The following is a 12,388-nucleotide window of genomic DNA, read 5'->3' as shown; positions in this document are numbered from 1 at the left end:
CGCAAGCCTTCGAAAAGGTGGGAAGGTGGTGGCCGGGCTAGAGGGTGGACTTACGCGGGTTTTGGTTGGGCGAGAGTGTCGTTTGGACTGAAAGGGTGGGCGAGACCTCCCGGTTTGGGGAATGGTACTTTTCTCCGGGGGAGGATTTCCCCTCAGGGGCGTCCTGTCCGCTTAGGCCGCAGTCCTGTTGCCCCACCTCAGAGCTCACTCCTGGAGGTGGGGAATGTAGGTCTGGCCTGTCCTGGGACCCGTCCCTGCTGGACCTTGTAGTCAGCCGACTATCTGCGAGCTAATTAACAGTGACAGTCCACAGAAAGGGAGGGCCTTCTGGAGGAGGTGCCCGAATCAATAGACGCGACGATGGAGGTGAGGGAGCAGTGGAGAAAGAGGAGGGAGGAGTCCAGAAATCCTGTGACTGGTAGGTGTCGCAGCCCCTCTCAGTGTGTACCGGTTAGGTTCTGATTGATCTGGATGCTTCCGGTGGTGGTAGCAGGGTGTGAACAGAGAGGCCACGATAACTGGAAAGGAGTTGAAGCAGTTCAAGGAAAGACCCATTCTAGTCTTTGAGGAAGGGAGGCGTCTTCTGCCATTTTAGTGGAAAAGAGTTTAGTTTAAAACTTCCTGTCAGATCCTGATCTACCTCCTCCACCTGTAGCATTGATGTAGGAATTGTGTGTCAGTCTTTTCTTCGTACGCGTGGCCTGATGTCTCTGTAGCTAATGCTTAGGACAGGTTTGTAAAAGTTGAGAAGAGGCTCGTTTAACTTTTCAGTTAAGAAAGATCCTTCAGAGATCAGGGGTGGGTCAGGACAGGGAAGGGAGCCCCTGAAAGAGGGCGCCCTAAAATCTGTAGGTTATAAAGTGATTTTGAAGAGGCCTCGTGGACCTGAGAGTTGGAGGTCAGGAAGAGCCTCATCCCTCGTTACCTGGTGAGAAAAAGGGGTTAAGTGTGACCTGAGATTCAGCAGGTATTGTAGGCTCAAAGCAGAAAGGGTCTGTCCCTGGAGACCTCAGTTCTGGTGGAGTCTGAAAAGTTGCATAGAGGGGTGGCCGGTTAGCTCAGTTGGTCAGAGCGTGGTGCTGATAGCACCAACGTTGCCAGTTCGATCCCCGCATGGGCCACTACGAGCTGTGCCCTCCTTAAAAAAAAAAAAAAAAAGAAAAAGAAAGAAAAGTTTTATAGAAAGGAATTGGATAAAGATACAGATATGTAACGAAGGAGATCAAGGAGGAGATGGAACAGTATAATGTGACAACGGACTGGAAAAAAATTAGGACTCTGGTAAAGGAAAGAAAGGCCAGAAACAAGCAAAACCCATCAATATTTACTGACAGAGTAATTTTATGATATGGCTGTATTAACTGAACATTCTTACGGTCATGCATAAAAAGTGCTTCCTCCTACGATAGGTAGTTAACATCTAGGGCTGAGTTGCCTGAGAGGCTGTTTGGGTAGAAAATACAGGTAAATTCAAGGACAGCTTGGCCTCTAATGGATTGCTAATGGAGAGTGTTTAGATTGTTCTGAGCTAAAGAGAAGCTTTTGAAGTGAACATGAAATAGGGTGCTGCTTGTATCCCTGGTCTGACCCAAAGTAAGTTTTATTTTAAAATTTTTTTAAATGCTTTGTGAGTCTGTCTTGAAGAAAAAGGAAAACAATTGGGAATCTTTAATCTTTATAAAACGCTGACAGGTAATTAACCAGAACAGGATCGACACCCGTGTCATCTGCAGCCTTTCCATGGATCCCGTCCGACCACCCTTCAGGGGCCCTTTTCATGGGCACCCACCTCAGTGTGTACGGATGCCAGGCTCTTGGCCACAAACTCCTAAACCTTTGGACTCAGCTTTGGGCAGGGCCAGACCTGCAGGCAGAGGCCATATATTTGGAAAGCCAGAGGAACCAAGCCCACAGAGTGAGCCAGCACAAAAGGTAAGACCAAGTCTGGACGCATAGGAGCAGCATACAGCTTCTCATCAGAGGGAATCATGGATTTCAAAGTGCTTAGAAAACTTAAGTCCTATAGGAAAACAAGGGTTGTTTTCTGTTTGTTTGGTTGTTGTTTTCTTCCTTTAACAAGTAGTTGCATATTTCAGATCCTAGAGTTGAGAGTCTAGAAGAAATGCCTCAGAATGAATGCTAGATGGACTTGGGTAAATGCCTTTGTTCTCTGGCTTCTATAAATATAAATACATACCGTGTTTCCCCGAAAATAAGACCTAGCCGGACAATCAGCTCTAATGCGTCTTTTGAAGCAAAAATTAATATAAGACCTGGTCTTACTATATTATAGTAAAATAAGACCGGGTCTTCCGGTCTTATATTAATTTTTGCTCCAAAAGACGCATTAGAGCTGATGGTTTGACTAGGTCTTATTTTCGGGGAAACAGTACATAAATGTTAGGTGTAAAGATACATCATTTTGCTCTCTTCTGAGTATTTAGGTTTTTCATTTGAATTTGGCTCTATAGTATTAATAGCCACTCTTGCCTGTGAGGTAATAATTGTTAAGAATGGTTCCTTTCAGAAGGCTCTTTGTCCAAATCTTAAAGAAAAAAGAGGATCTTCAGCTATTGTTACTGCTTGTATGTGCTTTCTTAATCTAATTTTGTAGCAATTTTAAGAATGGCATTTGTCTATAATTAATAAATCTCAAAGCATAGAATTAACAAATGCAGGAAGAATGTAACAATGCAGTTATGATAATTTTAAGCAGAGTTACTAGCATCAAATATAATGTTCTGTGAAAAGAAAAAATTGATGACAATAATGTTATACTTGTACTCAGATGAATTGCTTGAGTATATGTGGCAGCTCAAACTGGTGTAACAGCAGTAAACTTTCAAGCCTGCTATAGGAAAACAGTAGCAAGTTTTGTTGGAGGTTGCTTAAAAAACAAACAAACAAACAAACCACCCAAACCTCTGATACCCTTAAATGATCCATCTTTTTTGAAACTATATTAACCAGTACACTTGTTCCCTCTTGGATATAATGGTTCACGTGGGTGTACAGGAAATGAACCAGAAAAATACTGTTATAACAGTATAACAGAATGGAACAGAACAGAATTAACTTTACTGTTATACATGGGCTATAACTATTTATGCTTAAAAACCTAATATGGCTCCTTTTTGGCTGGGACTACCACCTTCCAGTAATTCGTCAGAATGACCAACACAAAGGGAAAGGGGAGAGGCACCCGCTATATGTTCCCTAGGTCTTTTAGAAAACCTGGAATTGTTCCTTTGGCCACATACATGCGAATCTACAAGAAAGGTGATACTGTAGACCTCAAGGGAATGGGCACTGTTCAAAAAGGAATGCCCCACAAATGTTACCATGGCAAAACGGGAAGGGTCTACAGTGTTACTCAGCATGCGGTTGGCATTGTTGTAAACAAACAAGTTAAGGGCAAGAGAATTAATGTTTGTGTTGAACATATTAAGCACTCTGAGAGCTGAGATAGCTTCCTGAAACGGGTGAAGGAAAATGAATAGAAAAAAAAGGAAGCCAAAGAGAAAGGTACCTGGGTTCAACTGAAATGCCAGCCTGCCCCATTCAGAGAAGCACACTTTGTGAGAACCAATGGAAAGGAGCCAGAGCTATTGGAACCCGTTCCCTATGTATTCGTGGCATAAGTGCAAAAAAATAAAAGACCTCTGTACTGTTAAAAAAACAAACAAAAAAACACCTCATATGACGTAGTTAGTGTTTCTTAAAAACTGTATTTAAACATTTTTATGAGCTATTTTTATCCTTTACTGTAACATTTATAGACTTTAAAGAAGATGATTTTTATTATTTACCAAGACTTTAAGAACACCATCAATGTTTCTGAGGTTTTAAACTACGTCTTGGAATGACGTGATTTTTTGCCTTTCATAGGAATCTGGGGGTTTGGTCTCCATGTTCCGAGGCCTGGGACTTGAAACAGTGTCCTGGACCCCTCCAAAACGGGCAATGCTTCCTTTAGGTATGTAGAAAAGTAACTTGAGAAAACATGGTGGTATGTATGATTGCTTTGTTCTTAAAGCATAGTTTATCTTCAGAAAAATAACTATATGACATGTTCAACTCTCAGTTATAGCTGGGGTTTGATCCTTCCTTTCAGGTAGAGGCATTTTAGGCCGAGGCTTGTCTACCAGTATGGTGCAGAAGGGCAAAGAAGAACCCCGTCCCGCTTCTCCAGATCTGTCATTGTTGGCAGCTGGGGATAGCAAGATGGCAGAGGCCTCCGTTGGTTGGAATAGGTGGGTAAAGGTGCCTTCTCAGGAAACCGTCAAAATCAGATGAAATATCCCTTTAAGTCCAAAGGAAAACTTTTAAAAGGTGGTATTATTTCACAAACAATGTATGGTTTTATATTAAACAATGGATACTTGTCAATGGAGTAAACAATGGAGTAGTCAGCAGCTACTGATCCAATCAATATTTGGAAAAGGGTAAGAAAGTAGTTCTCCACTGGGCAGTTCACGATTTTAGTTGCCCTCTTAAGAAGTTAACCTGTAGTGATTTTTTAATCTAAGTGAGTCAAATTCCCACCTCAATTCTGCCATGGAAGTTGGCCCTGAGAGTAAATATTAGTAGCAGTTGGTGAGTGAATCATGTTGACATGACAGAGAATCCCAAGGCTTGGGTCCCTCTTGCTGACTCCCCCAGGAAGAGAATGTAGACTTGGGGGAATCATTTAGATGGGGGCAGAGATAGAAGCATGATTAAGAAAGTCCTGATTTGCCTCTTTTTAACATTTCAGAATGCTTGGAAGAGGAAATTCAGATACATCTGTATTACCGTTGGGAAGAGCAGCTCGTGGTATAGGCAGAGGTATGTTCAACGCTCCTGGTGCTGTCGGCGACATGCCTTCTCGGGGTCCTGCCCAGCAGCCATCACTGCCAACTCTTCCCCTTTCCTCACTGTGCTCTCTGGATCGCCTTCCACTGGGGACTGCAGAATGCAAGGAAAAGTAAGTCAGGAGCATGACCTTCTTTGCTTGGTAGTGATGTGGGAGGAGCCCTTCTCATAGTATTGTAAATGCTGTTTCTGCTGTCTGAGCCCTCTGTGGGTGGTAGGTACTGCAGAGTTGTTTGCTTTGTTTTTTTTTGCTCGTGGGAAAATGACAAAGAGATGGGACAATTCCTGATGAAGTAAAATGAGGTTAATGATATAGATATTATGTAGCAGAGAGTGAACTCATGACTTCATTTCCTTCCCAGTTCATATGTAGACAATTTTTGTCATGTTGAAGATAAGACAATCACTTAGGAAAAGTATTGCAGCAATTCATTTTTCTCTATGGAATTAATTATGTTCTTAGTTAGCTGGCCTAGTTTATTCCAGTGATATTACTAGGACAAATAGGGTGACCTTTCTTCTCTAATTAGAGATAGCTATTCATTTATCTACTAGTCTTTAAAGCTTGCTTTTGTATGTCTCCATTCTTGTTTTATGTATCTAAGCAAAGTATGAAATATTACTTCCTTTCCTTTCCTCTCATTTCCTTTCCTTTCCTTCCTTTGTGGTGTGGGTTGTTTGGTTTTTTTGGTTTTGGTATGTGGGTGCTTTCGTTTTTTTATTTTCCAGACAGCTTCTTGTGAAACAAGGATTAAAAGGAATACCTCAATCTTTGGGATTGAACCTTATCAAAATACAGTGTCATAATGAAGCAGTTTATCAGTATCATGTGACTTTCAGGTATTCACAGCTTTTTTTCTCTGTATTGTTCACTTAGAGAGCAATAATGAAATCATTCCCCTGGAATCATAATATTTTTCTGTATAATTCCTGATGAACTTCTCCTTCTCCCCCACAGTAATGCATGAAATTGGATCATTGCAATAATTTTAAGGTTAACATTTTTTTTTGTATTTAGCTATATTACCAATTCAGATTTTATTTTAATAGGTGCAGTTTTATAAAGCATTAGATTAGAGGTGGATTTATTGTGAAGTTACCGAAGCTTAAGTTCAGGACTTTGTATTTACATAGATCCCTTTCATGACCTTTTAACTTATTTTTTATTTGTAATTTTGCATTCCTCTTCTTAAATTCCCTCCTCTTTGCCTTACCTTTCCCCCAGTGGTATAAGATGCACCTCCCACGAAACCTGGATCTTCCCTGCATGAATCTCATACCAATATTTGATGGCTCTCCAGTGACAGTCTAGGGTTAAATGTGAGGGTGAAAAATCAGAGAAAATAACTTTAATATTATATCAATAACTTTAGGATCAATCATACTTTTTAAAAATTAAGAATTCATATTAGTTTGTGTTCTCTTAAAATCTCAGGAGAGTCATTAGCTAGAGGTTATTTGCTGGAGTTATGAACATGAATGAACATTTTGGAATATCTGTGGAGAAATTAGGAAGATGGAAGACTGAATTTTTGAAGGATAGCTACTAATTGGTACAGGAAGAGGAAGTGGAGTGAAAGAAGAAAGGAACAGTTAGGCAGGAAAATACCCTAAAGACAGGTTACAAAGACCAAAGGAAGGGCCCATTTGAATGGTGAAGAGGTGCTTGACTTTGGGCACAAGAAAACATTGTTGAATATATGCTTTCAAGAGCATATTCTAGTGACGTTCTAGTACTTTGTTAGAGTCATGGAGGAAAAAACTAGACTAAAAGAACAAAGGACAGCATTAGATAGCCAGTGAATTGGCCACTTATTTAAATAGTGTGTAAGGGGAAGGAGAAATGGAATGATAAAGAAGGTAACAGGATTGCTGTAAAAGTTTCTATGAGGTAAGAAAGATCTGAGCACACATGACAGGTGAAGAGAAAGAGCCAGAAAAGGGGGTGGAATTGAACCCTGGAGAGGGGGCGGTAGTGGGAATAAACCTGTTCTGCAATGTAGGGGAAGGCGATGAGCATTAATTGGAGGGAGGAACCCTTCCTCTGGAAACGGATTGACGTGTTAATGAAAGAGCAAAGAGTGTGAGGTGTTGGCATTGACCGGGAGAAGACATGCATTCTATAAAGTCCCAGATTGTGGATCTGGACCTTTGAAGCCACAATGAGAAGAGCATGCCAGGCCAATGAGAGAATACTGAAAGAATAGATTACAGTGGACAGGCTGTCCTGTAGTTTCCACATACTATATATGAAGGGAGTTTGGAAAGACATCTTTAAATACTGTGTTTAGGGCATAGCACCATGTATGTGTATAAATTCTTTTGAAGAAACATTTTGAAATGTATTGTCAGCATGTAAGTGTTAGTTTTGGGGACAACTATATTGGATTACCACCAATAAAGATTTTTTAAATCTTTATTCATGTACTTGAGCATGCTTGACTCTTTCAGTCTTGGATTTATTTAAACTTTGCCATTGTAGAACAAGGTTGTGTTACTGTGATGGAATGGGACAGTTATGGTACAAAGTAGCTACTAGAGTTTTTCAAAGCTATAAGATTTATGGCAATGAATCACTAAAAAGTTGAAATTGTCATGAGTGAAAAAAGTTTAGAGTAAAATTCCATAATAAAGTTTTACTGGAACATAGCGGTGCTCATTGGTTTGCATATTGTCTTTGGTGCTTTTGTGCTGTATCGACAGAGTTGAATAGTTGTAGCAAAGACCATATGGCCCATAAAGCCTAAAATATTTACTATCTGGTCCTTTATAGAAAAAGTTTTTTGACCCTGTGGTCTAAACTCTGGAAGAATATATACTAACATGCTGAGGCAGTGGTCTTCGGGGATGGAATTATGGGTTGTTTTTATTTTTGTAATAAGTATCCTTAGGTCAGAGTTCTTTTTCTAGTCAGGTAAAATAGTTGAAGTTTTAATGTGACCACTAGATGGAGTAGTAGTTACAAGAGACTGCTTCTCTAACAAATGTATTACACAGCTGTAGTAAAGAAAGACTGCTGTTTGAGACAAATTCAAATAAAATCCTCTTTATTTTCTAGCCCCAGTGTGGAGTGCAAAAGCATGAGGTTTGGCATGTTGAAGGACCATCAAGCTGTCACTGGAAACGTCACTGCTTTTGATGGATCCATTCTCTATCTGCCTGTTAAGCTTCAACAAGTGAGACCAAACCAGAAATGTATTTTGGGATGAAACCTAGGAGTATTCTGGTGCTTTGAGTAGTGGGAAATCATAGACTTCCTGAACATTTGAGTTGTATTTTCCTGTTCTTAGAGGGAAGGCAGATTTTGCCATAACAAAGCAATGGCAAACTGAGAAGCTTACATTTGAGTTCTTCAAGAAGTCCCTTCTCACCTAAGAGGAGTGGTTGGAAGCTTTTGACCTCCAACAGTGACAAAGAATGGTTTAAGATTTCAAATTCAAAGGGACCCATTGCTAGTTCTCCATTGGGTTTCTTTTACCAAATCCCATCTGACATCCTGGTTGTCTTGCTGTGATTTTGTGCAGTGTGGGCAGCAAAGTGAAGCGGAAATAGAACACATGTTTAGGATATTTTTAGTGTGTTCCAGGACACAGTTGGATTAGATTAGGGCTTGGTTGTCTTGTCATTTTTTTTTTTTTTTAATTTGCATGTATTTATTTGTTAGGTTCTCGAGTTAAAAAGTCAAAGGAAAACTGATGGTGCCGAGATCAGCATTAAGATTCAGTTGACCAAGATCCTGGAGCCTTGTTCTGACTTGTGCATTCCCTTCTACAATGTTGTTTTCCGTCGGTGAGAAAACAGCTGATGTCTTACATTCTTTAACCTTAGTCTTGTATTTGTAACAGTGCTCTTCGAGAAACTTGGATGGCACTGCACTACAGTGTGGATATAGATGAGTTTGGAAACATTTAATAAATAAATGGGTGATACTGAGCTAACTTACTCAAAAATTATCTCAAGAGGTTGACCAGATTTGGGTAAGTGAAAGTAGGTCTGAGTTAGTTGGATGGGGGATGGGTTCTTTTGGATTCATTCAAGAACTTGAAAAGCAGATGATTACAGTGCACATTTAATGGTGTTGGTCATGGGGCTACTTGAAGAGGTAATGTGTAAAAATTTTTGCTGGAAGAGTTCCCCACTCGCTTGAATTTTTGGATATAGCCTGGTCATATTTTTTAAACATTTTTTAGACTCCCTTATTTTCAAAATGTTATTTCCAAAACACCTGTTTTTAATGAAACATAGAACCTAATTTCTACGTAATAACTGAACTGCCTGGAGCAAACATAACATTTTATGCCAGACTGATAGTCACAAACTTAGAAATTAACACTTTTGCATTCTTTTTAGTTAATGGTGCAAGTAATATAAATCGAGCCTGGAAAATAAACGTTTGATTTTTGATCACCTAGTAAGTAGGAAAAGCTACAGTAAGTTGCATAGACCCCAAGATAAATGCTGTGGTACATTTTCTTTTTCTTTTGGCAAGAGTGTTCTCATGATAAAAGCTATATTGTACAAAGAGCACTGATGTTTCTGACCCTTTAGGCTTCCAAAGGAAATTTAGCTAGGAGTAATGGAACTGATTTTTTATTTTTATTCTTTGACTAGAAAATCCATTCTGGCTCTTTTTTTTTCAGGGTAATGAGACTGCTAGATATGAAGCTTGTGGGGAGAAACTTCTATGACCCAACAAATGCTATGGTACTGCAGCAACACAGGTCAGTTGTGTTTTTCTCTTCCTCATTTTAGAATATTCTGGGAAGAAATTTTTCATTGCAATCACCATATTTAGGACAAAAATCTCAGCAGTATTTTATGATAGTGAATGCAATTTATCAGTTAAATTTCTTCCATAGTTTTTTTAATAAGTTCACAATGATGTTGATTTAATTGAATTTGTTTCCTGGCACTTTCTCATTATTGCTAGGGAGGGGCAGCATGTGCTCAAAGTGTTGTTTCAGTCGGGAGCATGGCAATGTCTGTGGTTCTTTCAGAACCCTAAAGTACAGCCCAGCTATCTCTTCAGATTGCAGATCTGGCCAGGCTATGCAGTCAGCATCCGGAGGACAGATGGTGGTCTCTTCCTGCTAGCTGATGTCTCCCATAAAGTCATTCGAAATGATTCTGTGCTGGACGTTATGTGAGTGAATGGCGGGATCTAGCTTTAACAAGCTAACAGTTTTCTGAAAAGCTCAGTAATAACTGATAATAAATACAGATTAGCTATTGTTCTGTTTGGTTTTTAAATTGTAGTACAAATGAAGAATGCTAAATGGTTGTGCTCCATTCCATAAGTTCTGCTAAGGCAGGAATCTGCCTATAGAGACCTGCTGTGCTTTACTGAGGAGGAATTGTATTTAAGTCTCTGATTAAGAAGACTTAGTTTAATGTACACAGACCCTGAGTTTTTGTTAAATGTGTTACCATAGCAAATATTTACTGTAGTAAGGATAGATGTGTATAATTTGTAATGGCTACATGAAGTGCATCTCTGATTAATTTTTTAGGCTATATACTTAGAAGTGGAATTACTTAATGAAAGGGCTGAACATTTTAAAAACTTTAAATATTTAATATAATAAGATACTTAAATATCGACAAATTATCCTCTGGAAGTTTATTCAGTTTATTTTCCCACGAGCTAGGTACAACTACTGGGTGTTATTAGGTTTATAAATCTTTGCTTGTCTGATAAATTCATTAATTCCTTCACGTATATTTGAGCTCCAGCTGTGTACCAGAGTCTTGGGACATATCAGTTAACAAAACAAAGAAAGATCCCTTTCCTCATGGAGTTTACATTGTAGTCAAGTGAGATAAACAATAAATAAAAAGCATGATAAGTAAATTGCATCGTGTACTAGAAATGGTGAGAGCTATGAAAGAAAGAACACGTACAACACAGGGTGGGAGAGATGAGGAATACCGGGGGTGGCACGGTGGGAGTGGAGAGCTGTCATTTTAAGTAGAGTGGTCAAGCTCATTTGAGCCAGCACTTAAGAGGTGAGAGAGTTAGCCAGGTGAAGATGTGGGTGAAAGGAGTTCTTGGCAGAGGGACAGCCAGGGTAAAGGCCTTAAGACTGAAGTTTGCCTGGCTCATTCAAGGAGAGGCAGGGAAACCAGGGTGGCTAGAACAGAGCGAGGTCAGAATGGTAGAAGGATGGAGCAGATGAAGGACCTGAGCATAGAAGGTTTTGTAAGGCTACTGTCAGGATTTTAGCTTTTACTCTGAGTGAAACGGAGGCTTTGTAGCTGAGGATTGCCATGGTGTGACTTGAATGTGAAAGGATCTCTCCAGTTGCTGCTAAGAGAATAGACTAGTAGGAGGGAGTGGAAGTGGGGAGACCCACCAGGAGGCTACTGTACTTTAGTGGAGGAATGAGGAGGGCAGCAGTGGAGGTGCTGAGAAGTGGTCAGTTGGCCTCTGAATATATTTTGAAAGTAGTGCTCATTCGGTTTCCTGATTGGATGGGGGTGTGTGAGAAAGAAGAGAGGTTGGCTCAGGGGATGGCTCAGACTTTTTTGGGTTAATTTGTAATGATTTATTCTCTCTCTCCTTGATTGTGGCAGGCCATGTCTTTTTTTCTCCCTTGGTACATTCAGCCCTAGTTTATTTCTAGCAGGTATTAAGTGTTTAAGAATACCAAATAAAAATAGATGTCTTCAAATTCACTAATTCTTTCTTTATGATTTCTGCCTTCACTTTTCTGCTTAGAAAGGTCTGCTTGTTTTATATTTTCCAATGTTTTATCTTGACGTGATGTTGGGATCATCATGATTGTCTTGGTACTATTAGATAATTTATTGGAAAATATTTTTCTTTAGATTTAAGTCATTCTAAAATACTTGGGTTTATTTCTGAATATTTCATTTTGATCCTTTGGTTAAAAGCAATGTTGATACTTTTGTTTTAAATTTATTGGGGTGACAATTGTTAGTAAAATTACATAGATTTCAGGTGTACAATTCTGTATTACATCATCTATAAATCCCATTGTGTGTTCACCACCCATAGTCAGTTCTCCTTCCATCACCATATATTTGATCTCCCTTACCCTCATCTCCCACCCCCCTTACCCTCTAACCACTAAATGATACTATTTTAATTATTGTAATTTTATTAGGTTTTGATATTTGTCAACGAATTCTATTTTTAGTATTTTCAATCTTCATAGTGAATGCCACCCACTTTTTTGCATGATGTGTTGAGTAATTTAGCGAAAAAGAAAAATCAGTTGGCATTTTGATTGGCATTGACTGAGCAGAATGTTCAGTGAGTCTTTCTATTCACAAATATAGAATGTCTTTCCATTTATTGAAATTTTTAATTAAATTTTTATTTAGGTAAAAGTTTTAGTTGTGTTTTATTGGCTATGCAAAAGCTGTATATAGGTGAGCTAGGTTTAAGTAGTACATACTATGATTATTTTTGTTTTCTGCTCAGTTGTATATCTTAGATATAAAAATTGTCTTCATTTTCTAAGTACATAGTTGTATATGTACTTACCACTAATTCTTCAAATTCTCCTCA

At 39.1% G+C, this 12,388-nt stretch overlaps 1 protein-coding gene across 1 annotated transcript in view; it reads left to right on the top strand.

Moving 5' to 3' along the window:
- Window positions 1-12,388, top strand: part of PIWIL2 (piwi like RNA-mediated gene silencing 2) — a 68,910-nt gene continuing 56,522 nt past the window's right edge. The window contains exons 1-10 of the mRNA XM_033133401.1: window positions 1-17; window positions 1,693-1,932; window positions 3,889-3,976; window positions 4,115-4,253; window positions 4,757-4,966; window positions 5,584-5,694; window positions 7,913-8,030; window positions 8,519-8,643; window positions 9,495-9,575; window positions 9,884-9,997. Of these exons, the coding sequence (XP_032989292.1) occupies window positions 1,741-1,932; window positions 3,889-3,976; window positions 4,115-4,253; window positions 4,757-4,966; window positions 5,584-5,694; window positions 7,913-8,030; window positions 8,519-8,643; window positions 9,495-9,575; window positions 9,884-9,997 (1,178 nt within the window). The 5' untranslated portion in view covers window positions 1-17; window positions 1,693-1,740. The remainder of the gene's footprint in view (window positions 18-1,692; window positions 1,933-3,888; window positions 3,977-4,114; window positions 4,254-4,756; window positions 4,967-5,583; window positions 5,695-7,912; window positions 8,031-8,518; window positions 8,644-9,494; window positions 9,576-9,883; window positions 9,998-12,388) is intronic.

This window comes from Rhinolophus ferrumequinum, chromosome 18 (assembly GCF_004115265.2).
Source record: "Rhinolophus ferrumequinum isolate MPI-CBG mRhiFer1 chromosome 18, mRhiFer1_v1.p, whole genome shotgun sequence".
NCBI lineage: Eukaryota > Metazoa > Chordata > Mammalia > Chiroptera > Rhinolophidae > Rhinolophus > Rhinolophus ferrumequinum.
The sequence above is the reverse complement of the archived record's forward strand: the minus strand, read 5'-3'. Positions and strand labels throughout refer to the sequence as shown.